Raw genomic sequence first — 26,141 nt, forward strand, 5'->3', positions numbered from 1 at the left:
TGCAAAGAAATGTGTGGGTCAAAAAAGCCACCTGTCAAGTCGCTAAAAGTGTGATCAGATGAGGACATGGAATAAAGTTATTGCCACTGAAGTCAGAGAAGCCGTTTTGCCCATAATGAAGAACATGGGGGGAAGGGAAAAAGGCAGCAAACATCATGCAAATCAGCGGATAAATTTAACGATCACAGGAAAAGCTAATACGTGGCACAACAGCCAGCGATATCAGTTTTAAGAAACTTATTTACCTTGCCTGTTACCAAAGATTGTCAGTTGGAAGGGTTGCTGCCAATTTAACACACGCATGCAGACTCAACACACCCTTTTGGCCACTAAGAAAGCGTTCCTTTTGGCACCACGGGAAAGGACATGAACTTGGGGTGTGCAGGAAAGAAGCCAATGAAATTGGAGGGAAAGACAGACAAATGCTATCCCCCGATCACAAGGGATGTACAACTGGAACTACCTGCGAAGGCTGCATTTCTCCCCAAACTCACTCCAGCCCCTAAGCTGAGAACTGTGATTTGGAACACCAGGCTCTTGGGAAGTCAGGCTGTAACCGGTCTCCTTGTTGGCCAAATCAGGGAAATATTGAGGGGCTGGGGGAGGAAGAAGAGAACCAGCCATTTCCCCCTTGGCTAGTCTGGCTAAGCAGACCTTCCTCTGCTGGCTAGTCTACATGTGAGCTGCAGCTTCTACAGGAAGCTACATTATAATGGACTACACCATTGGTCCACCAGTGGCCTTCTAGATATCATGGGACTCAAACTCCAGTCAGCCCCAGACACCAAGGCCAGGGATGATGGGAGCTGTAGTCCAACGACAACCGGAGGGCCACAGGTTCCCTATGCTCCATTTACGCAAATGGCTTTCCATGTCTCCCGATTTTCCTCAGCCCTATGACCCAAGAGATGTCAGAGGTTGTACCACTGAGCTATTACTGTGACTTGGAGTTCATTGGCTATCGCATGACACACAGGAGTGGGGTCTAGTGCAGGGAGAGACTATTCTTTATTGCATTTATATCCCACCCTTTCCTCCAAGGAGCTGAAGGCAGCATACATGGTTCTGCTCCTCACTGAATCCCCACAACAACCCTGTGTGGTAGGTTAGGTTGAGAGGCAGTGACTGGCCCAAGGTCACCCAGTGAGCTCCATGGCCAAGCAGGGATTTGAATCCTGGTCTCCCAGGACCCAGTCCAACATTCTCACCACCCTGGCTCTCACATGACAGGTGCACTTAGATCATCCCTGACATGCTCCTGGGGCTGAATGAAACTGGACCCCAGCAACAACTGGGATGCCAACTGGATGTACATCTGTCACCCTTCAAATTGCTCTTTCGCTATTTGCCAGTTTGCAGCAATGCCAGGCTAAGAAACACAACTGAACCCTTTAGCCAAGTTAGTATATTCTATTTCCATACAAGTCCAATGGCTGCCATCATGCAGAGCGATCTGGGCTCCAGTCCACAAAAGCTTATGCCACAACACATTATAAGCCTTTGAGGCACCACAAGATTTACTCTTCCTCCTCCTCTTCTTCGTTTGTAATCTCCGGATTAAAGATCTGTTTCATTATCAAATTAGTTTAATTGGTTAATTAATCAATTGATTCTGCCGAAGTCTGCATGTAACTAAACCAAGAGAGAAAAACACACTTCATTTCTTCCTACATGCAGATGGTAAATGTTTCAACAGGTGCCATTTCAGAAGAGGCTTCCCACCTGGTGAGAGAGAGTAGAATGCCTCTTCCAAGATACCAAGAAAGAAGTCCGTGGGCAGCAAGTCCAAGGTTAAAAATAGTTCTTTAAAAAGTGTTAACCAGGGATGTCTTTTTCAGCAATAAAGAAGTTGTGTGTTTTTTTAAGCAGTCCATCTAAGGAGTTAAAAGCTGCAGTTCTTTTGTGTGTGTTTTGCTGGTGGTGGGCATTTCATAAAAGTCTGACATCAACATGCACAAATTTAAATACTTAGCTCAGTTCCTGAAGGGCTAGTTCCTAAGTACTTAAACCGTTTCTCATGAAGCTTGGAATCACTTTTGTGATTACACATATGCCAACCGTGTGTTGACTACAACATCAACGGACGACTGCACCATACAAATGGGCTACCACTGACAGAACACAAAATTGGTTGCCCAGTTGGAATGTTGTATACTTCCACTTTAGCTCAAGGCTATTGCCATTCTAGGCTCTACTCCAGGGTTAACTAACCTGCGGCACTACAGACGTTGTTGGACTCCAGCAATCAACCTCAGCCAGCAAGGTCAATGGTCAGAGGAGTCCGGAGGGCCACAGAATAACAACTCCTGCTCTGGACAGACAGAACTTTCACAAACCACAGGGCTTCTCAGCAGAGCCTGTTCACACATTTAGCCGCCAGTCATCAAGTGACAGCTGTAGATGCTTGTGTGAATTAAGAGCTAATTTTCAGACTTGGCGAGTTGTGTGGGGAGAGTAAATGTGTTTGCATTCATAACAACCAAGAGACAGGGCAATATTCAGAGAGATTATAAAAACAGGAGATTAACGAATTAGAGAAAAAAGCATTTCCTTTCTCTGCTGGCAAATGAGAGATGTCACCAAAGCATGTTGATGTGAGAAGAGAAGAGATAACAGATATTTTGGAGGAGAGGAGGGGGGGGGAAGGCAGTGGAAGGCCCTTATCTGAAATGACTCAGAAGCACTCATTCCTTAACCCTATTCCAGCCCAAGGTCAACAGTTACATTCCTGTCAGTGTTTCATCCTTTCAAAAAACAACAACAAAACATTGCTGTAGAACAATGAGGAATCTTCTTTGGCCGAAGCAAGTCAAAGGCAGTTACTCCTTCCTTAGAAAGGCAGCACAGCCAGAGTTGAGGATAGCGGTACTCAAGCAGAATTCGTTCTGTTCTGCCCAGAGAAACTATCCCCTGATAAAAGGCAAAAGTTGGCATTCCCACATCTCCCACACCCTCAAGTGTGCAGAGGGAAGGCTTTCCAAGGATGTTTTCCAAGGAAACCTGGAAGGCTTTCCAAGGCTGAAGGGCTTTAGTAAAGAAGAGGCAGACGGGCAAGACCCAGGTAACTACTGACAGGTGAGCTTGACATCGATACCAGGGAAGGTCCCAGAACAGATCATTCAACAGTCGGTCTGTGAGCATTTAGAAAAGGATGCTGTGATTACTAAGACCCAGCATAGGTTTCTCAAAAATAAGTCATGCCAGACCAATCTGATTTCTTTTCTCTTTTTTTGATGGAATTACAAACTTGGTGGATCAAGGAAGCTGGTAAAATGTGGGTTGAACGAGGCAACTGTTAGGTGGATTTGCAGCTGACTGGTGGATTTGCAGCTGACTGACTGACCAAATCCAAAGAGTACTCATTAATGGTTCCTCGTTATCCTGGAAAAAAGTGTTAAGTGGGGTGCCACAGGGATCTGTCCTGGGCCTGTTGTTGTTTAATGTATTTATAAATTACTTGGATGAAGGAATTGAAGGGATGCTCATCAAATTTGCAGAGGACACCAAACTGGGAGGGGAAGCTAATGCCACAGAAGACAGAATCAGAATTCAAAATGACAAACTGAAGAACTGAGCGCAAGCTAACAAAATGAATTTCAATAGGGACAAATGTAAGGTTCTGCACTTAGGCAGGAAGAACCACACGCACAGATATAGGATAGGGGACACTGGGTTTACTAGCAGTACCTGTGAAAAGGATCTAGGGGTCTTGGTGGACCACAAGCTTAACATGAGTCAACAGTGTGATGCAGCAGCAAAAAAAAAGCTAATGCTATTCTAGGCTGCATCAACAGAAGTATAGTGTCCAGATCAAGGGAAGAAATAGCACCACTCTATTCTGCCTTGGTCAGACTGCACCTGGAATATTGTGTCCAGTTCTGGGCACCACAATTTAAGAAGGATGTTGACAAGGTGGAATGTGTGCAGAGGAGGGCAACCAAGATGATCAAGGGTCTGGAAACTAAACCTTATGAAGAGCACTTGAAGGAGCTGGGGATGTTTAGTCTGGAGAAGAGGAGACTGAGAGGAGGAGATATGATAGCCATCTTCAAATATCTTCAGGGCTGTTACATGGAGGAGGGGGCATGCTTGTTTTCTCCTGCTCTGGAGGGTAGGACTCAAGCCAAGGGCTTCAAGTTGCAGGAAAGGAGATTCCGACTAAACAGTCGGGGAAACTTTCTGACGGTAAGAGCTGTTCAGCAGTGGCACAGACTCCCACGAGAGGTGGTGGACTCTCCTTCCTTGGAGGTTTTTTAAACAGAGGTTGGATGGCCATCTGCCATGATCGGCATTAGCCTTAGCCAACCTGGTGCCCAGGGCCAGCCTACTTATGAGACAAGGTGAGGTGACTGCCTCAGGTGGCTGGATCAATAAGGGCAGCAAGTCCAGCCTCCAAGGAACGCATTGTCCACTGCTGCTACTATGGGGGCAGCGACAACTGTGGTGGGCTCCTTGGGGGCCAGATCCACCACCTCCTTGGCAGCCCCTCATGCCGGTTCTACGGCAGCCTCTTGGTGAATAGGAGGTGCTGCCGGTCTCCCCCCACCCAGTATTAGAAACTCAGGTGTAGAAGCTAGATGCCAAATGGCTCCTTAAACCAAGGCTGCAGTTGCCAAAACGGAATGCCTAGTAGCCATTTGTGGGCAAGACGGCTCTAAAGTATTGTTATTTTCAAATAACTGTGGTTGCCTATCGGTTAAATATCTGGCTAGTTCAGATGACAACCTCAAGAACTTGAAGAAAAGCCACTTGATCCAGGGACAGTCCATATATATATTGCCCTATTCCTATCTCTTTCTCTTAATGGTGACATGGACCATTCATAACTCAAGAATGTTCTTCACAACTGTGAGCAGTAGTGGGCAGTAGTGGGGAGGTGGGGGTAAGTGAAGACAAGCTACAACAATTAACTATAATGCTATTCACCACTCCTGCACAGAAAAAAAGCACCCAGGTTCTGTGCAGATAAAATATAATGGGGCGGTATTAGTGTGGGGATGGGGCGGTATTAGTGTGTGAAAACAGTCCAGATCCAATGAACTGCAGGCATGCACCTACAGATGGTGCCCAGGTGCCCAGGCATCTTCACTTGGCGCAAAATGTGCTTGGCTAATTTTGAACACTGCTGCCACCTCCAGAGAGGAAATGGCAGGGGCTGTCCTCTGGGGTCTCCTCAGCTCTGCACACACACACCCCCCCACTGTGATTCGGGGGGGCCTTTCCCCCACCCTCCGACAGCCTTTGATTCCCACTTCAACCATCGGTTAAGGTTGATTTGATTACCCACCCACCCATTTCCAATGCAGGTCTTTATCCCCCCCGTTCCTGATGTAGATTGTCACTCACCCCTTCTTCCCTGGCAGGCAGGCAGGTGTGTCTGTGTGCCATTTTGTGGTTTGCCTTCGGTGCCTAAATGCTTTGGGCTGGCCCTTCTGGTGCTCTTATGCCCCCGCCCCTCCCAGCAGCTTTTCCATGACTGGCACCTCCAGCACACTCTCAAATTTCAAAATCTGTCCACTTCTCCAAAAAAAGTTGGTGACCCCTGGCCTAGGTGAACTAGCCAAGAAAACCAGTTGTTAAAAACAAACGGATGCATTTTTAAAAGCAACGGATCACATAATAAAAGACTGGGAGCTTTGAAACTGTACACACATACAGAGGGGGGGGGGGAGAGAACCCCCTCCTATTTTATACCCAGTTTCACCCTTCACAAGTTCTCTACTTCATTCCAATACAGAGATTTATTCTCCCCCACACCTTGGCTTCATTTTCTCAGTTCCACCCAGGAAGGAAAAAGTTAATGTTATCCTTAAAGACAGGACTTAAGATTATACAGAATTAATGTCAAAAATCACACACATACAGTAGGATGATCAGATGCTGCTAAGATGTAGCTTAATACCTGCCCTGATAATGTTACTGGAATATAGTTTTTGGCTTGAGTGATCAGATGCCAGTTTTGAGAAACTAGCGTGCAACCCTGCTACAGTCTGGGATTAAGTTAAATGTGGTGCTGTCCTGAACTTTGCAGCACGCCGTGTGAACTACCTGGAACACTTTGCTTGTAGCATAATGCTGTAATCCTAAAATTGACTCCCACAGATCAGAGATGTGATCAATCTCCATTACAAAATCTGCAGGTTAATCTACAATGTGAAATTTCCCTGGCAGGGTTCCCTTGGAATGCTGACGTCTGCTTTGATGCTCATGTAATTGGGTGGCATCCAGCTAAGTTTTACTCAGTGTAGACCCACTGGCATTAATAGCCAGGACTAACTTAGGCCCACTTAGCCCATTAATGCTGTTGGGGTCTATCATGAGTAGAACACAGCAGGATTTTACCTGCTACTTCTGATTGTCAAAATAAGCCCCAATTAAGAAACACTTGTGGATACAATGTCTGGTTTTAAAATTGCAAAACGGCTGTCGAGCATGATTAACTGGAACCTTCTGGGCGCATAGCTTCCAACAGAAGCTCATGCTCACACTCTGGAAAAGGAAACTGATACAAAAGGTCCATTCATGAACCCAAATATCAACAAACCAAGTTGGAGGTTGCGGTACATTACGCAAGGCTCTCGTTGCAACATTGGCCTGCTGGACCCATCCATGCAATTCTTAGAATCTGGTCAAGTTACAGTGCCATGCAGAGAAACACAGTACCACGCAGCTTCTGGGGGCTCCCAAAAACCAGGCTGACTTCCCCAGATACCCCACCAGTATAAATAACTGGCCCTCTTTATCACCGATGCACTGAGGAGGATCAAACTATCAACACCCTAAACCTCCCCTCTGGAAAAGGCAAGTTAAGAATCTAATTGCCATCTCTGCACCATCAGAACTTCTCCCTCCTTGCTGTTTCCCAAGTCCTTTGCATCTCACCTGGACAGCTTGCAATATGCCTTGGAGGAATCTTTTACTCCCTAGGTGGCCGCTGACTCAGAGAAAGGAAGGCTGCTCTCTTACCAAACAAGAGAGAGTCGACGCTTCTTTGTACAGTTTCTGGGGCATCCAGATTTTGTACTGTGGATTGTAGTCTCTGGACACACTAGTAAGGGCATAAATTATCACCTGGCAGAGGCTGCACTGCCCCAAAACCCCCAATTTCATATTTAAAAGCAATTTACTGGGCCCTATAGCGGTATGTAAACTTGAAAGCATTTTGATGCTATCAAGCAAAAATTTAGAAGCTGGAGGAGAGAGAGGGAGGCAGATTTGAGCAGGATTCCCAATAGGCAGGGTGTAGAATCTGGCTTGCTTTTAAAAAAATAAAATAAAATGTGTTTTTAAAAGGACCAATGACTGTTTCTGAGTGAACAGCTGGACAGCTGTAGCTAGTAAATCACTCACACTTGATTTATTAGCAAGGGCCTTGCTAGAGCCTTGAAAGACTTTGTGCGTAGCCACAAAATTAGCACATGCTAATTTATATGTGCCGATTCAAGTTTCGGCTGGCTGGCAGAAGGAAAGTTGCCTGCTAAGAAAAGTAAAATGAGATAATAAAAAAATAAAATAAGAAAAGAGGGAGGGTCCTCCTGGGCCACACCATAATAGCATCCCTGCTTATTAGGAGCAAATGAATGGAAGAGTAGCTGCTTAATGACCTACAGTATTCATACATTTTGAGAAGGGAGGGGAGGGCTCATACCAAATTATCCAAGGCAGATGACACTAAACCACCATTCCTGAGTTTAGGAAAGAGAATCTTTTTTCCTACTTAAAACAGCAGGTTACCCTCCACCCATCCCCAAGCCATTCTCCTATCCCTACTGCTTGGAAATATGCAACATGTGCTAACAGGAGATGGGAGAGAAATAATCCTGCCAAGATCTTGAGGGATGGCAGTGGAGGAAAATTAGGAATGGGCAAAAAAAAGATGCCAGGCAGGGGTCTCCTCCTGCTGACAATGCAAAAAAAATTGAGGGCACAGCCAGGATTCTGTACATCCTTAAAGTCACTTTTAAAAATATAAAATAGACCCTCCCACATGTTTAAAAATGGAAACTCAAGCGTGCATCTTTCTGGGCCCCAGGAAAGATATCCAGGAAACTGTACCTATCTGTATTGTTGTAGCCAAATCAGGAACCAGCAGCATTAACTTTGGAGCCATCCCTGCAATGCTCTTATGCGCCGCGAAGCTGCCAGTGGGCATGTGCTTGGAATTCTGCAGAACGGGTTCTGCTACCAGGCAGGCATTGCCAAAGCCAGATTATGCAGCAACAGAGGATGCCCACAGCCTCCCTCTGACTCCATGCTCACAAAGAAGAAGAAGAAGAGGTGGAAGCGTCAGAAGCTGCCTTGTACCAACTCAGACCGTTGGGTCCATCTGAGCGCAGAACTCTAACCTCTGAGTTACGGCCCTTCTCTCCCCTAGTTGAGAAAAAGTAGCTTCCTTTCTTCCCTCCCTCCCTCCTTCCTTTTTTTCTTTTTTGAGGACTAGTATCATGCAACTTGAAAGTCTAAAAGTTCACATTGTTGTGAAAGATAACTAACCTAAGCAAATAAAAGGTTCCAAGCCATAGGCCACTGGGGGGACATGCGTGATCACACGATGAAAATGCTCAAACTGCCTGTGACAGGCAGCAAGCGAGGAGCAAAGGGGGAATTTAAAGCTAAAAAAAGATGCCAGACTGACTACTGCAGCCTTTAAAGAGTAAGTGAAGAAAAACACCACCCTGCTTACTTTCTCTAGAGCTATGGCATTCATGACCAAGGAACTCAGAAACATTGCCAGCATACCGTATTTTTCGCTCTATAAGACGCACATTTCCCCCTCCAAAAATTAAAGGGAAATGTGTGTGCGTCTTATGGAGTGAATGCAGGCTCATTGGCTTCGTGCTCCGGAGGCTTCGCGTTGCTTTCGCTCAAGCCTGGAGAGCGAGAGGGGTTGGTGCGCACCGACCCCTCTCAGTCTCCAGGCTTCAAAGATAGCCGCCTGAAGCCTCCAAAGTGCATCTGGAGCTCCCGCTTCGCTCCGGAGGCTTCGGGTTCCTTTTGCTGAAGGGTAGGTGCCCCTTCAGCTAAGGCGCAGCGTCCCTTCAGCTAAGCGGGAGGAGAAATGGAAGGGGCTCCATTTCTCCTGCTGTTTCGCTGAAGGGGCGCTGCGAAGAGAGGGGGAGAATTTTTTTTCTTGTTTTCCCCTCTAAAACAAGGTGCGTCCTACAGAGCGAAAAATAAGGTAAATCACAGACAAAGCCATTTTGAAGGTAAACTGGTCTTTAGGACCACATGGAGGATTCAAAAGGTAGCCCCAAACTGAGTGTGAGAGTAACAGCAGAGGTGAATTCAGAAATCATGCAGTAGTATTAAAGAAGGGTGTTCCATGAATGCAGAGTATGCATTTATTTATTTATTTACAGATTTATAAGCCACACTTTCACATAAAATATTTCAAGGATGTATACAATCTGAAACAACAACCACCACCCTACAGTTAAAACCATTTAAAGGGTCAAAGACATCCGTAAAGCTAGTTGGCAAATAATCTCAGGTTTGAATGGCCCGTCTGAATGATACGGTGCTTAGAAGACATCGGACAGACAACAGGGATGACTCCTGCTGAACTTCTACTAGCAAGGAGTTCCACAGGACAGGGCCGGCCACACTAAATTCTTGATCCCTGGTCAGAGTCGGCTAAACTTCAGGGGCATGTGGGCTCACCAAGTGTCCCATCTTGACCATGAGGCCAGCTAAAGCCACTCTCATACTTCTAAAATTAAGGGTCAGGCCTTGAAGGACGAAGCATCTGGGGAAACCAGCATGCTCACAAACTGATTCTTAATTTATTCCTCCAAACTTCCCATTCCTGGTCACAAATGCACAAACTCCCTCTGAGCAAACAGGACCGTGAGGCCTGTCTGTGGCAGGAGCTGACACTTATACCAAAAGCAAAGACTCACATCAGATTTGCATCAACACAACAAATGCCAATCTGGAACTGGCAAGCACATGGCAGAGAGGCTGGATGGGGAGAGAAGGAAAGCTCTAGAAACCGTAAGAACTGAAAACACAACATATTTGGGGTCCCCCCCCCGTGCACCACAAAGCTAAGCAAAAATTGCTGCAGTAACCAGCCCTTTCCCCATTTTCTTCGGCTGAAATCTGTCATAGAAGTCATACATAGAATTATACAGCTGGAAGGGACCCTGAGGGGCTGCTGGTGCAATGCAGGAATCTCCCTGGGTGGGCAGCCAGAAACACTGACCCACTGTGCCACCTGACACTATGACTGAGAATCCGTTGCCCCTTGGGTGCTGTTGAACTGCACCTCCCAGCAGCCCCCAGAACCACCAGTTCTGTGATCAGGGAAGCTGGGAATCACAGTCCAACAACTTCTGGATGGCCCCACTGGTAGAGTTGGGCCAGAATTTCAATTTTGGCTTCTTTCGGTTTCTCATTTTTTCAGTCTTCTCCATAATTCTACATGAATTTTAGATTTGTTTACCAGTAAGTCCTCATGGTATTTCATTTGCATTTTGGTGTGAATTTCTCCTAACACGCACTTTTTATATGCAAACGTTCCTAATTTCTCCAAACAGATTGCATTTTTGTGTGTGATATGTGCATTTTTAATGCACACTTTATCACAGTGTATGCATTTCCATTTGTATTTCTTGGCTGCTACAAAATTTGTAGGAGTATGAATTTCAAAGGAGGGCCGCATCTCGATTTATAGGTTGTTTTGGAAAGTGTGAATTATGTTGGTTCGCCTTTAAATACAAACTGAACCAAATTCCTCCTCCAATATCTGCCAGAAGTGGGATGTTTCCTCAACTACAGCAAGGCTCGCTCCTCCCCTACCCCAAAATCTCAGGACCTCCCTCTTAATTAGTGCTGTCACCTTAATAAAGGAATATAAGCTGGTATTTAGTCAAATGGTTCATCAAATGTGCACCAGCATAAAACAATTCTTCTAACACACAAACCGCCCTTTGTTTTTAGACCATGCACTTATGCTTCATAGCAAGCATCATCTTGAAAGCAGAAGGGAAATTTGGAATGCCTATTGGAATGAAGGTGCTTCCTGCCTGCAGCTTGAAAAAACTATTTTCATTAAAAATTATACATGTGCACACACACTCCTTGGCAGGATCTTTTTAAATCAATGAACAGTGTTCTAATCAATACGACTGCTGCCCAATAGCTCCAATGAAGTCAAATAGGGCTTAATGTTGGAGTAGACATATATATACAGGACAGAATAAATCAAATAGGAATCAAATAAATAAGTAGTTACATTCATACCAACAAGACATTCAGGAGCTGGCAGGGCCCATATGAGACTCAGCTCAGGGACTGTGTACATGCTCTGCAGGCAGGTAGTCCCAATTTCAGTCTCGGATATCTCCAAGTAAAAAGGATCAGGAAAGACTGGAGAGCCTCTGCCAGCCACTAGGAAGACCAAGGGGCGGATCCAGTAAAAGGCAGCTGCACAGGGGTACATGTAAGATAGACCCCCTTTGGGCATGTGGGAAGCGCTCCATAGTGCAGTGCCAGTCGCCCAGCTGTGCCCCTATCTGGACAGGGTCAGCCTAACTTCTGTTGTCTATGCTCCATCAGCCTCAAGGTTAGATGACTGCAATGTGTTAAACATGGGGCTGGCTCTGAAGACAGTTTTGGAAACTTTAGCAGGTGCAGAATTTGGCAAGAGGTGCAGGGCAGCAACACAAGAACGGGCCTTTTCTGCTGTGGCTCCGAGCTTGTGGAATGCTCTCCTCAGGGAAGCTTGCCAGGCGCCTTCATTGCATATCTTTAGGCAGCAGGCAAAAACATTCCTCTTTTCCTAGGCCTATGGCTAATTAAACTATCTGTGGCCTTTTACACTGCGGGGGGTGGGGGGTATTGTTTTTGTTTGTTACTATGTTATGTATTTTTGTGTTGTAAAGCACCCTGTGATCCTTGAAGCAGAAATTTAATAAATAACATATAAATAAATAAAATGTCGCAGCTTCCCATGTCCTTAAATGCTCTGTGCTCAGCAAGAGCAGTAGCCTCCAAAAAGTATGTTTGCTTTAAGAGTCTGTTAATTGGGGGGGGGGGGGACACTATGCAAATAGCTTCAACAAGCATCCTATACCATGTGGTGTGTTTAGGTAGTAGAATCTGGGATATTCCATCTCCTAAACTGCCCAAGGTTCCTTGAGGCTGACTTGCCCAACTTCCCTTTACCAGCAAGGCAGCCAAGTAGGGGTGCAAGAGCCACTCAGTCTAAAGCATTGGAGCAGAGAGGTCAGACCCAGGACAGGAGTCACCTAACTGCCAGCTAAGTGACACCACCGCACCACAGCTCAGGGACTATCCACAAGCATTTAAGACTCGCCTTTCGAGTTTATTAAAAAGACATATTTGCTACACTTAGCAGAATGGAAGATAAGGATCTAAAAGCTTACTTCGAACGAAGCAACATCTGGGGCTGATAAACAGACCCAGAAGAGAAATCAAGTCTAAAAAGAAAAGAAAAGGGACACATTATATTACATATATATATATATATATATATATATGCGTGCGCGCTACAGCAAGAGTGTGGGGAAGGGCCCAACCTCTCCCCCCTCCCCATCTCAATCAGATAATTAAAATGCCTGCATTAATCACATTTGCAATGGAACAAATCGTTGGAGCCCTCCTGCCTCCCCTTTCCAGGGTCTGTTATTGTAGTAGGCGAATCCTGCTGCCGTCTGTTTGGTAGAGATAAGGAAACCTTTATCTTACTTGGCAATCTTTATCAGAGGAGAGATCGAGTCCCTTGCTTATCAGCAGCTCAGATCTGCTTCAGCAGAAAGCAAAAAACGGAAAGGGGGGAGGGTTTCGGGGAACGGGGTGGGGAGGCGAGAAATGCTCCTACAAAACTTTGCAGACAATTTCTGCCCCCGTGCTCCCACAAGAGAGTTTTTGCTTTGTTTGGAGAGGTGTGTGTGTGCGCGAGTGCGTGTTTTTGTTTTTGTTTAAAAAACATTAAATGTGCACAACCACCCAATCGCAACCAGATCAATCTGCAGGCTTTTATCATTCCCTTCAATCTAAAGAGCCCAGGACTGTAACTGCTTGCAGAAACGCATATACACAGCTGCCAAGAGGTTTGATCATTTTCTGTGTGTGCCCACACGCCCGTGTTTGAAGTTAATAAATGTAACCAGCTATCTCGGCTAGGGATCAGCTCCCTGACTTCTTCTCTCTTTTTTATTTTATTATCAGCTGTCCACAACTATCAAACAGCAGAACAAAAGAGAAGGAGAGAGAGAGAAACAAAACAACTGGTGCCAGGGTGCACCTTGAGGTTGCTATGTAGGTTTGTCATAAAAGAGAAGAAAAACCTGATGGGAGGAGCAGAAAACAAAAATGAAGGATGAAGGGTGGACGAAGGTATTAAAATAGTCTTTATAGTTACGGTTGCAGTTATCTGATTGACTTGCAGCAACCTTGGCGGGGGGGGGGGGACTAAAAAAAACAACAACTAGCTAGTCGATTGCCAGGGCAAAAGCCCAGGAGAACACAGAAAAGTGGGTTTAAAAATTAAAGCCCCGGCATGGCCTGATAGCTGGATGTTCTGATCCCCTTATCGGAGTCACCATCAGCTCCCAGTTACAATCAAGCTTTTACTGCCTTAACTCAACGCAGCATCTACGCTCCAGCCAAAAAGGAAGAGGAATGAAAGAGAGAGACGCTGCGCTTAAGGCTGCTCTCTGAAAACCCTTAATAGTGAAAGCAATTACGTGCCAAACCTCCACAGGGCGCTTGCCACCGCTGGCTGAACCGGGGCAGGGGGAAGAGCATCCAGCAGCTAGCTGGGGTCAAAGTTGCCTTGTCTTTTACCGGCTTCATTCGTGGCCAAAGCGGTTGGAAAGGCACCACAACTTTGTTGCTTGGGGAAGGGGGGGTGCAAGTAAAAGGCGAGAAGGCAAATAGAGTTCTGTAGAATTACGCGCTTTGTGTTTTTTAAAAAGTGGATCCAACAGAGACAAGTTTTCCTCCCTCTCTCCTAACAATACCAGAGCCAATAAAGTTGGGTGGTGGGAGACTCAGGACAGACAAAGAGGACTTCACCCATCACTTTGTTAAAATATGGAATTAGCTGCCATGGGACATAGTGGTGGCTACCAACTTAGAAAGCCTTAAAAGAGGATTCGAAATGCCTCTGAATACCAGTTTGCAGGGAATCACAATTGGACTTCTCATTACAGCATCAAGTTGGCCACTGTCAGCAAGGGATGCTGGACTAGATGGGCCCCCAGCAGACGGGTCTTAGGATGTTATCATCGTCTTCAAACACTTTGGGAGGAAACTGTTTACCTGGGTCTACTTCCATCAGGCTATGGGGCACTAACTGCCTTTCTTGCTTTGGTAGATGACCTCGACCAGGAGAAACACTGTGGCACTATTGATTCTCCCGGGTGGCTTTTTAATAACCAACAGCATAGTATCCTTCTGCAGTTTAGGACAGGATGGGAGCCTATGCTTGGCCAAGGTTCTGCTCCTACCTCAGAAGGCGGCAATACTGGGATGCTTCCCCTGTTCCTGGTGCAAACTGTCCTACAGAGTTTTGAAGAGTCACATCCTGTCTCCCATGCTTTTCAACAGCCGCATGCTGCTGCTGCTACGCAAGGTCATTCAGGGGGCTACTATGCTGATGACACCTGACACTTAGCTCTATTTTCTCCTTTACTCTCATCATCAGGTTTGGCTCTGGAAATGGACCGCCCAAAGTCAGCATAAGATGAGGACAGATGAACCCAACATCCAGACAGACAGGAGAGTGATGCAAATGCTATACAGGTTGGTTGACCTAGATATGGGGCAGGGATGTGCGACCGGGATGCACACTCTCAAAGAACCACGTTGCCGTGTGAGAAGAGTGCTCCGGGATGCAGCCTGGCTTTTCACTTCCTCCCATCGTGGTGGCATATATCTGGTTCTTTAGCAGTCACCCACCCTAACACTGATCCAGATGTGCTAGGTTTTAGCAAGGTGGTGGCCTCATGCGCCTTCACATCATACTCTGGCTTTTAGAGACTCAGCCCTGTTCTCAAGAAGAAGAAAATAAGGAACAGCCCTGCTAGGTCCATCTGACAGTGCATCGAATCAAGCATCCTGCTTCTACAGGAGCCAACCAGAAGCCTCCAGGAATCAGAGAAGCAGGGCATGACAGGAACAGCCTTTCCAGCAGCTAGGACCACAAGAGAGCTGCCTTCTACCAAATCAGGCTATTGGTCCATCAAGCACAGTATCACCTACAGTGGTGGAAGCTCTCCAGGACTTCATTTGGGGGGGCACTACACTCCCTCCTAAACATGATAGGGAATGAACCAGGGACCATCTGATGCAATGGAGATGCTCTGCTACTGAGCTACAAATGTCTGGTCACAGCTGGTGTTTAGAGATAGACTACCTTTGCACCTGGAGGTTCCATACTGCCATGACTAGTAGCCATCAACAGCTCCTTTCCTCCTCCATGAATTTGTCTGATCCCTTTTAATGCCTTCTTGATGTATCTAACCTATTAAGTTAATTATGCACTGTACGATGGAGGACTTCCTTTTTGACAAAGGTACAATCTATCATGCTTTGGGTGCCTCTCAACCTGAGCATTGCCATGTGCCACACACACAAGGCTTGTCACTGAAAACAGGTGAGAAGCTGGTCTGGAATGTGGCTGTTAACTCCCCCAGGTGCTCCTTTTGATCTTCTCTAGTTTGTTCTGGGCCAAGTGAAAAGCCCTGCATCTTTAACAGCCTAAATCCACCCCAGCCTGCATGGCCAATGGTGAGGGCTGATGGAAGTTGTGGTCGTAAGAACATAACAGGAGCCCTGCTGGATCAGACCCAAGACCCACCTAATCCATCAATCACCCTGTTCTCACAGTGGCCAACCAAATGCCAGTTGAAAGCCCAAACTCTCCAAAAGGTCTGGAGGGCACTAAGTTGGGGGAGGCTGTCCAAATGCTATGAACCCAGGATAATTCAGGAAGTATATCACTGTATGTACACATGACGTACAAAAGCAGGTCTGAAAAGAAGCTGCTGCCACAGTGACATTATCCTTTGCCACAGTCGGGGCCTTTTTAGTAGGGAGTCTGCCACAAGAATCCTATTTCACCAGAGATTCCTGGCGTTGGACACTGAGCCTTCCTGCATACAAAGCAAGAGCTCTAAACAAACCCTTCACAAACGTTTAAACTTTAGACAGTGAACTATTCAAAAGGCCTTCGTGGTAGAAAAATGGCATTAAAAAATAAAAAGGGTCCAGGAAATGGGATCTACCAAGTCCTAATTATTGCAGCAGCCAAGCCTCCCAGCCCTCAGCTGGAGGGACTTGTCTCTCAAAAGCCATGACATCTCTCCCAAAAGGATTCTGCTCATCAGACTGCAAGATTTCAATAACGGAACAATAGCTTATGAAATATTTTTCAGAGGAAAAATAAGGGGCGGAATAGTACCTCTTGACATTCAGCAAACACTAGTTAGAAGTTCCTTAAGAACAGAAGATGAGCTTGCTGGATCAGGCCAGTGACCCGTCCAGCATCCTGTTCTCAGAGGGGTCAACAACATGCCTGTGGTACAGCAGCACCCTGCCCACCTGCGACGCCCAGCAAACTGGTATTCAGCCAGCCAGTGCACCATGGGCTGGGTAACCTGCAGCCTTCCAGATGTCGCTGGACTACAACTCCCATCATCCCTGACCACTGTCCACGCTGCCTGGTGCTGAAGGAAGATGGAATCCAGCTATTTTGAATAATGTTTTTAATAGAGTAGAGGCCCCAAAATGTTTGGGAACCACTAGTATAGTATTTCTCCTATTTAAAAAATGCAAACAAACGGCAGCATATCTGTGGCCTGAGAAGCAATTCATTATCATAGTAATAATAACTTACACCAACTAGCTGGTTAAATATAATCCAACGTCTCATCTTCATCTAATCACTTTCTGTCAATCTCCCAGGCTTCCTCCCCCTCGTAGATCCCCCCTTCTTTCAAATTTATCTGCATTTCACATCAGGCATTGGGGGGAGGGGGGGAGATTGAGAATAGAAATGGAGCCAAGAAGCAGTGAAGCAAACTCAAGTCAGCAGATATGAATCAGGAAGGCAGAGATGATCTGACATCTACTTAAAGAAAAAGGGGGGGGGAAAAAGGTCTGCAGCTCAGTTACAAGAGCCTTAACTCATGCATACTTTTCTCCCCCTTGAGAGAAAGCAAACTAACAAAAAGAACAATTTTTCTAAACACCCACGTATTTCACTGCCCTGTGTACTTGCTGACTGCCATTTTCATGCCAACGGAGGGTGGGGTGGGGACAACAAAGGGTGCCTATCTGCCATCTCCAACCCCTTCATCAGTTCTGGCCATCTCTATCTGGCCTCCCATCAACATCCTCCACTTTATCATCCCTTCGCATCTCTGAAGAAACCGGAGGAGGAGCCGCAGCAGCAGCAGCCTGGAGCTTTCAAGTGCAAGTCAGCTTAATGTATTCACAGAGCTGCCCATCCCTGCAAACATCCCAATCCATCTTCGGATCACCTTTGGCTCCTTATTAAGCGGAGAACAGCGCACGGGGGTGACAAGAAAGGAGCTGGAAATTAATGCACAACAGCAGCTCAGAAAGACCTAACAACTCCTGGCAAGACAAAACAGGGTGGAAAGTTGAAAGGAGAAAGGGGGGGGGGGAGAGGAAGACACACCACCCAAACAAACGGCATCTTCCGGAAGATGGAAGCCACAGGATCTCTGCTAGGCATGTGCCAGGGGGCGGCTAAGAGGCCTGCAGTCCTGGATGACGCCACTTTCCTCGGCCAAAGAAAAGAAGCAGGCAGATCACTTTGCGCCTTTCCTAAGCCCACAACTGAAGCAGCACTTGGCCTTCCTTGCAGTCCCCCAGCCTGCCTGTCATTAAGAAGTTTCCCTTCTTCTTGTTTTAAAGGTTCGCACCCAACACCGGATAATTCACACAGACCCACAAATCCTCCACTTACACAAAAAGAAATGGGCGAACGTGACCAGCCCCTCAACCCCCTCGTGAACTTCACTCTTGGTGTACACATTACGCACGTCACGGGATCATTTGAGGGAATCTGGGAGCATTTCGCACAGCACAGCTGAATGCCAAAAACATCATCACAGAAACCCCTGGGGCTTAGCCTCCCTCCCATTCTCTTCAAGCGTTCCAGATATAATCCCACCTGCAACCCATTCCTTCTAACTAGGAGCTCATATGCCTAATCCCAAATATTTCAAGGGAAAGATGCACTCTGCATGTGCCCAAAAGCACTCATTGTTTCATATGTTCCTGGACTGAAACCTGGGGAAATTAAAGAACGGGGGCAGGGGAGGCGAGTTAAGCACATGGGAAATTCCTCACATTGGTTTTCCACTGTGATGGGTGGAAATCTGTCAAATCGACCCAATTCCCCTTGTATAAGAGGTTTAGTACCCACTTTTCAAGCCAGCAGGATCCCAGATTGTTACAAACTTATTATTGTATAGGAACGTGTTGCCCCATCAATACAGTCTACACTGACTGCCAGCAGCTCTCCAGGGTTTCAGGCACTAGTCTCTCTCATCCCTATACCTGGAGATGCTGGGAAGGGGAGCAAACCTGGGACTTGCTGCGTGCAAAGCAGATGCTCTCCCATTGAGCTATGGCTTTTCTCCAAATAGAAGGCATCCAAAATAATGAAGCAGCTGATGGCATGGAAGTCCCACCCCCACAAACAATGGGAGTGGCTAAAGGGGAAAAAAGTTGTTGTGAGGCAAGGAAGAAGTTGGATATTCAGAAAACTTAATGGAAATTGCAGGGGTGTGAGCAGGGGTAACTATCACCCTAAAAAAAAAAAAAAAAGTTTGCTTTGTTCTTATCAGTAAAAGGAATCACCTCAGGCAGGCAAACAGGTAGATGCAGCTTAGTATAGCAATTATTTCCAGGGGAAGATAAAGCAATATTATCACATGGGGCCCTGCTTCCCTATCCACACACACATCTCTCTCTCTGCCTTATCAGCGGCTAAGATCTGTTCAGGAAGGAAGGGAGCAGAAAAAAGCAGCCAAACCTGCCAGTGGGAATGTTCCAGTAGTTGATATTAAAATCCCCCGTGCCCCCCCCCAAAACAAACAATCACTTTCCTAGATGGCTGACCTGAATCCAGACCACCTTTGACGGATCAGTTTGAGAACCTCAAGAGAACTGCTTGATCCAGAGACACCAATATGAATGCCCAGGAGAGTTAAACTTGCAGAGAGGGTGGTGCCTAACATTGATGTTCCCGGATATGGAAATCATCAAGGATTACCAAAACATAATTGGGTTATGGATATGCAGATCGGAAGCATCAGGGAGGACAAGATAACCAGCAGCACAAGAGCAAGGAGGAGAAAGAATCACAAAGTGAACTTGTGGGAATGGGGCATAGGAAGGCGCTTCATCCGAAAGCAGAACATTGATCCAATTCACTCAGTACTGTCTACTCTGACTGGCAGCAGCTCGCCTGGGTTTCAGGCAGGGGGTGCCAGGGATTGGACCTGGAACCTTGAAAGCACCCCCTGGTGGTTCAGCAATAAAAACTGCTGGCACATTTGCAAAACTAAGCAGGGTCCAGTATGGTTTCAAACTGGATGGGGGACAGTGTGTGTTGAGACGGTTTGGACCAGATGACCTTTGAGGGGTCCCTTCTAGCTCTCTACATCTCTATGGTTTGATGACCCTTCCCACAACCTAGCAGAGTATTAAAATGTACCTTTTAAAAAATAGTTTTATTAATTTCCAATATATAACAACTGCAAAAAAGAGAAAACAAAAGTGGGGGCGAGTTGGGATTTTGTAACATGTACCTTAAAAAAAACTTTACTTTTTAAAAAAATAGTCAAGTGAAACCAAAACTGTTTCCTTTTCTCCAGATGAGGGAAAAGTTACTAATAAATGACCAAGTAGGAGATGTAAAATAGGGAAAACGTCCATGATTGGTCCAACCATGGCCTATGCAAGCTTCCAACTTTCACATAACTCTTCACCTGGTTGGGAACCCATTATCAGCAGTGAGCTTGCCCCTGTACCTCGCATATGGATACATTCTCACAGGGGCCTCACTTCCAGTGATTTCCAGCAACACAATTCTCTGTATCGGACACAGAGGGTCCTCCTTCAATGAGCATCACGTCCACAGCATGCACTTCAACTGTCCACACCTCCAAAGGCCACAAATACAAATCTCAATGCCTCAATGATGCACATGTGAATGCATTTTCCTTGATGAAGAGTGCTGTGAAACTCACAAGTCTACACCCACCTAGTTCAGAAGATATAATCTTCTCACTTCCTTTTTCTGTTATTCCTCCTCCAGGGACAAGAAGCTCATCAGGATATAAATGATGAGTACCAGAAGCACTCTGCAGACACTCAGAGGCAGGTGTTTTTAAGGCACCAAATGTCCCAGGCACAGATAGTTAAAACCTAACCAGGGTCTGAGCCCCTCAGCTTTCTCCCCCCTCCAAGAAATTTCCTAAGGAAGACCCTCTCGCAAGCCCCCTCCCCTTTAAAAACACGCACCGCGAACATTTGCAAAAGTCCCTCAAGATGAGGCTTCCTAATGCAAGAGGAGATGGGAGTGAGTCAAGCGCGAGATAAGATCGCAATTTCAGCCCATCCCGACAGGGCGATCTTATCAGGACGGGACTTGCAGAAAGGAATATTTTAAAGCCTTTATCTCGGCTCTCATCAGGGGCGGCTCTATCGGCCTGGCGATCGCACCAGGGAAGGAGGAGAGGAGGGGGCGGGGATGGAGCAGGAAGATCGGGGGGCAAAGGACATCGCGCCGCCAACCCCCAGAAGGGGGGACTTCTGCCGCCACGGAGCCCGAGAGAGACCCTCACCGGGTCGTCTGGCTTGCAGGCTGGCGCTTTCTGAGGAGGCGCTGGGGGGAGCTTCCAAGAATGGTCATTGTGTAAATAAGAAGCATTGCTAGCGAGGGTGGGGTGGTAGCAATTCCTCTTATCCGGGGACAAACAAGGAGCGACAACGCCGCCGCCGCCCCCCGCCTCCATCTACAGGGCAGCTGTCAAAATGACGCCTCATTCCCCCCCCCCCCCCGCAGACTGCCAAGTTCGTTCCCACGAGGGTCAAGTAAAAGGCAGGCGGTTGAGCAGCGGGGGAGGGACTAGAATGGGATCGCGCAATCCCCCCTCCCGCCCGGAGACTCTTAGGATTGACCTAAAACCTAAACCAGCAAGGAAGGCTATTGGGAGGGGGATGGAGCGAGGAGGACCCGATCCAGGAGTTGCATGGAAGTGGGACGTGAAACTGACCCGAAGCCTTCGGGAAAAGGCAAAGATCAAAGTGGTGGAAGCGTGGAAGTGCAGAAAAGAGGACGGTCCCTGGCAATTAGCCCCGCGTCGAAAGGGTCGGGGACAGAAAGCCCCCCCCCCCCCGCCCCACAGACACACGCCTTGTCACTCCTGGATAATTGGGGGCGGCGGGGGGGGGGTCTAAGCGCGCCGCAAGGCAGGCGTATTTCCCAGTCAGAAATACACAAGAAGGGTGGAGGGAGAAAACCTCCGGGGAAGGAGAACCCTTCAGAGTTTGGCGGGGGGGGGGGAGAGGAAGAAGTCTCCAAGCACCAACTCTGAGTACATCTGGAAATTGGGAAGGCGGGAGGGGGGAGAGCGGTGAAGGAACGGACCGCGACCACTAACTTTAGATGCATTGGCCATGGGGGGGGGGGGTGGAGAGAGGACACAGAAAAGCAAATAACGAAGAAATTAGCGGGATTAGCGTTACTCCGAGCGGGCGGGAGGGAAGCGGCCAAGAATGGGGTGTACGGGGGAGGGGAGCGGGCGGACAGCAAAGTTGTCGGGGAGGCGGCGCTGCTCACGTTTGATCTGCCGGGGCTTGCTCTGCTTCCTCCTGGACATCGCGGGGCGGCGGCGGCGGCTTCGTCTTCCTCTGGCGGCGGCGGCGGCTGCAGAGGCAGGTTGGCGGGGGGCGGCCGGCTCGCGGCTCTCATGCCCACCCGGCGCTCCCAGGGCTGGGCGGCGGGCAAGCAGGGCGAGCTGGCCGGGAGGAGAAGGAGGAGGAGAAGGGCTGCTCGCCCGGCGGTGGCGCCTCCGTCGCTCTCCTCCGCGTCGTCTTCTGGTGCTTCCCGCCGCCGCCAGCGACGGCGTCCCCCCGCTGACGATCGGGCACTCGGCGGGCTCCGGCTTCCTTCCCGCAGCGCCGCTCTCTCGCTCTCTTTCTTCCTCCTCCCGGCTCCCGTTCTGCAAGATTTCTACGGGGGCTTCTGCGCGCGTGTCTGTTTTTTTCTCAATGGAACCTGAAAATGTATCAAAACCGCCGAACGTTTCAAAGGGGCGTGGTCTCGGGGCGAGCAGGGCCCAGGCGCAGCCGCTCATAGGGCAGCCGCTCGGCTCCTAGCCACGCCCACCGGATAAGGTGGATGCAAGGAGGGGGAGTGGGCGGAGCTACAGCCGCGCGGAGAGTAAATTAGGGATTGGGGAGAGGTGAGGAGCCGAATGGCATAGCTTCCGCGGTGATTCAACCCATCTGATTAATTCATTGCTCGCATTCTAGTCTATATTCTATATTGCCTTTCCTCCGCGGAGATCAGAGTTGGCTTCCATGGTTTTTCTCCCCACCCGAAGCCTTTTATTCTCACATCAACCCTGTGAGGTAGGCTAGCTAGGCTAAGAAATGGTGGCTGAGCTTTGTAGGCAGATGGGATATGACCTAGTCCGACAGTCTAACCACTAAACCACACTGGCGCCCCAACAAGTCTATAACCCTTTCATCATTAAAAAAATAAATCCTAGTCCAAGAATGGGGAACCTCTTTCTGGCGTCACATGCTGACTGTGGGTATACAGTCAAAGCAAACAAGTAGTAATTCCATATTAACTGAGGATCCCACTTCAGCTATTCTACAGTTAGCTGAGATGAGAATTCCCCTTCCTGTACAGGTCAACTCAGAATTGAGCCTCTCTAGGTTTGATGAGTTACTCTCAAAGAAATATTTTGTGTGTGTGTGTGTGTGTGTGTGTGTGAGAGAGAGAGAGAGAGAGAGAGAGAGAGAGAGATCTGCACAGAAAGTGGGGGGGGGGGCAAGTTTTAAAAACCAGGGAAAATGAGGAAATGTGCAAGAAGGAAGGGACACTGATAGGATGGAAGGGAAGGGGCAGCTTCAGGGAGGTGTCAGGTTGCCCACCTGTGCATTACATGATTAATCATGCTTTAGTCCATTGATTAAATTCTATGCATTTGCAAATGAGTAAAACAATACACTATAGTTTTGAAGCAAGCGACAAAAACAAATTATCCCCCCTTGTATCCAGACTAAATTGTTCCCACAGCAGACACATTGAAATTGACGGATTACAGAAACCAGTCTGTCCCAATCTGGGAATGGCCTTAGCTGGTGAGCCAAGTATAGCTGGGCAAACACTCTTGGCCATTGAAGTTACCTGGAGCTCCAACAACCGTTTACAGGTGAGGAGTACCCACAAGGCAGCTCTGCACCTGTTCGTTCCAATGTAGACTCCATAGAGCCAAATTTGTTTCAGAAGATTAATACACCCCTTGATTGTAATAAAACCTCAAAATGGTTTACCAAAAACCCCCAATAAAATTATCAGTAAAAATGTCCTCTCTAAAAGAGTTGTGGGGAACCTCTGGTCCTCCAGATGTTACTGAACTACAACTCCCATCAGCCCCAGCAAGCATGGTCAATAAGCTAGGGGTGCTTGGAATTATAATTCAGCAACATCTGGAGGGCCAAAAGTTCCCCACATCTGCCCTAAGATCTCTTAGAAAATGGTAGTTTTAATTCACAGTGTGATCATTTTTTGGTTTGTGATGTTCAATGGACTATTTTCCTCCTTCCTTTCCTCTACATATTCCTTTGTTTTCCCACCCCCATTCTCTGCTGCCAGAGTGCTTTTATTGCTGTTATTTTGTTTTTTGTAGGATTTAAACTGGAATAAATGTTTAAATAAAAATCATTTAAAGAATAATAAAAGAAGTGGAACAAGGCATAATTTTGTGCACACCCCTTCTCAAGGAAGTACAGGACAAAAGGAGGCCTCTATTCCCACCATTTCCCAATTCATACACCCCACTGGTCACCACCTGTAGTGTGGCATTACTTATTTTAAACACTTTACCCTCCTGATTCAAGCCACAGGTTCTGAACCCCATGATGAACTGTCAATTCAGTTGACAGCCCCACACATACCCTTAATCCTAGGAAAGAAGATGGGAACCTGCTGTGCAAGGTCAGGAGCATCTCAGACCCTGATATTCCAGGGCCCAAACTCAGACGTAGGGGTGGCCCCTGGCGATGTCATGGGGGAGGTTCCTGGAGATGGAGGTTAATTGGGAGAGGGGAGGGAGGGAGAGGACAACCCCCTGCCTGAGTATTTATGCTATAATTTTCAGCCAGACTGAAGCCTTCAAGCTGCATGCACAGTCTTCTTAACCTGGGAACTTTGGGTCAGACCTAGAGGTCTGGCAACCCAGCTATGGGTTTGAATACATATTAACATTACTTAGAAAGGTGTTGCCTGATCCCCAATTAAAGTGACGAATTAAAGGTTGCAGCTCTAAATAGGAGACAGGAACAAGTGTTGGGTAAGAAATATATCTGAATCTCCAAAGGTCTCTCTTGTTAAAAAAAATATTGAGCTGTATGTTGAAGAAACTGGTGCTCTGGATATAAACACAGGAAGCTGTATTATGCTGTCCATTGATCCATCTAGCTCAGCATTGCCTACACTGACTGGCAGGGGCTCCATAGGGCCTCAGGATCTTTCCCCAGCCCTACCTAGAGACCCTGGGGATCATGTTCCCTGTTAAGCTGTTTTCTATCTGGGGACTTCACCTCACCCCTCATTTGCTCCATCTCTGCAAGGAACATTAAGAAACTCTTAATAAGTCCAGTTATGAGACCTAAAGATGGCCTGGATGCTGTTATAAATAAACAGAGCTGGGTGTGACCCAGTTGCCTTGTGCAGGCAAATTCAAAGAGCACAAAATGTGATTTCAAAAGCTACAACAGCAGCAAACAAAAACTGCAAGCAAAAAATGTTGCCCCCTGAGAGCCAAGCAGGGACAGATGGAGCAATGACTCCTGGCAAATGTTCCCATGGCCCTGATGAACTGCCCAGGAGATTTCAGGAAGGAAGTCACCTGCTTCCAAAATAAAATCTGTCATTCCACCCCACCCAAGGACATCATAAAATTGCCAGAAATTCTGGAATCATCATAATGAGTCATATTCTGTCAAGCTCAAAGGCACTTAGGACTCCACAGAACTCCTGATTGCCCTTTCACATGCTAAAATCTAGCCTGTTGATACAAAACCCACAGAAGTTTAAATAGCAGCTTTCTAGTCCTCATTGACTTAAGAAAACAAAAGTGTGCAGGCAGCTTCTGCAAAATATCAATATTAATAATACATCTCGAAGCAGGCATCTGGCAGGATGAAGACAGGTGAAGAAATCCAAGCCTGCCAAGCTGTGTTACTCTGAGTTAACCCAAGGGAAGAAGAATGTGGGTGTTAGAGATGGGACCAAAGAAGGGGGAGGAGGAACAACCTGAATCAAAATGGAAATGCACCAAAGCAAACCGCCCTAGCTCTTCTCTAACTCACTTCTCTTCTCTGTCTTCCTCATCAGAGTTCCCTCACTGCCCATTTAGAATGAACATTTCCCCTTCTTATAGAGCAATTTGGGAAAACGTATTCAGCACATACATAAAACCAGAAGATTTCCTTATGGATATTATTATTATTATTATTAGTACAGTGCCCTGTGATCTTCAGATGAAGGGCTGTATAGAGATTTAATAAATTATTACTATTTACTGCCTAACGCCAAAATAGGCTTCTAAGTGGTTTACAAGTATCAACTACAATTGCACAAGCATTAAAATATAAACATTCGTAAATCAGACCATTAGCACTGTCCAAATACCAGAGAGAATCAAAACAACTTTGCCTGGTGCAGGAAGGATGATGAGGTTTTTGCCAGACGGGGAAGGCATGCCACAATCAGGAAGGCCACCAGAGAGGAAGCCAGTTCTCTCATTTCCACCCTCCAAACAGAAAACTGGTAAGTGTGTGGCAAAACAATGGGGTGGCTGGGTGGGCGTAATTGGCATGGGCCTACAATC

General features: G+C 47.1%; 1 protein-coding gene across 5 annotated transcripts in view; it reads right to left on the reverse strand.

Moving 5' to 3' along the window:
* ZFPM1 (zinc finger protein, FOG family member 1) overlaps positions 1-22,287 on the reverse strand; it is a 109,873-nt gene extending 87,586 nt beyond the window's left edge. For 3 of the 5 annotated variants that reach the window (XM_083456449.1, XM_083456452.1, XM_083456448.1), the window contains exon 1: positions 21,854-22,287. In XM_083456449.1, the coding sequence (XP_083312575.1) occupies positions 21,854-21,893 (40 nt within the window). In that variant the 5' untranslated portion in view covers positions 21,894-22,287. Of the gene's footprint in view, positions 1-2,211; positions 2,231-19,125; positions 19,145-21,853 lie in introns of those variants that run through there. The other 2 variants (XM_083456451.1, XM_083456450.1) reach the window with 2 other exon arrangements.
* Between the last annotated feature and the right edge of the window lie 3,854 nt (positions 22,288-26,141).

The sequence above is a fragment of the Podarcis tiliguerta genome (assembly GCF_965153285.1).
Source record: "Podarcis tiliguerta genome assembly, chromosome: 8".
Taxonomy (NCBI): domain Eukaryota; kingdom Metazoa; phylum Chordata; class Lepidosauria; order Squamata; family Lacertidae; genus Podarcis; species Podarcis tiliguerta.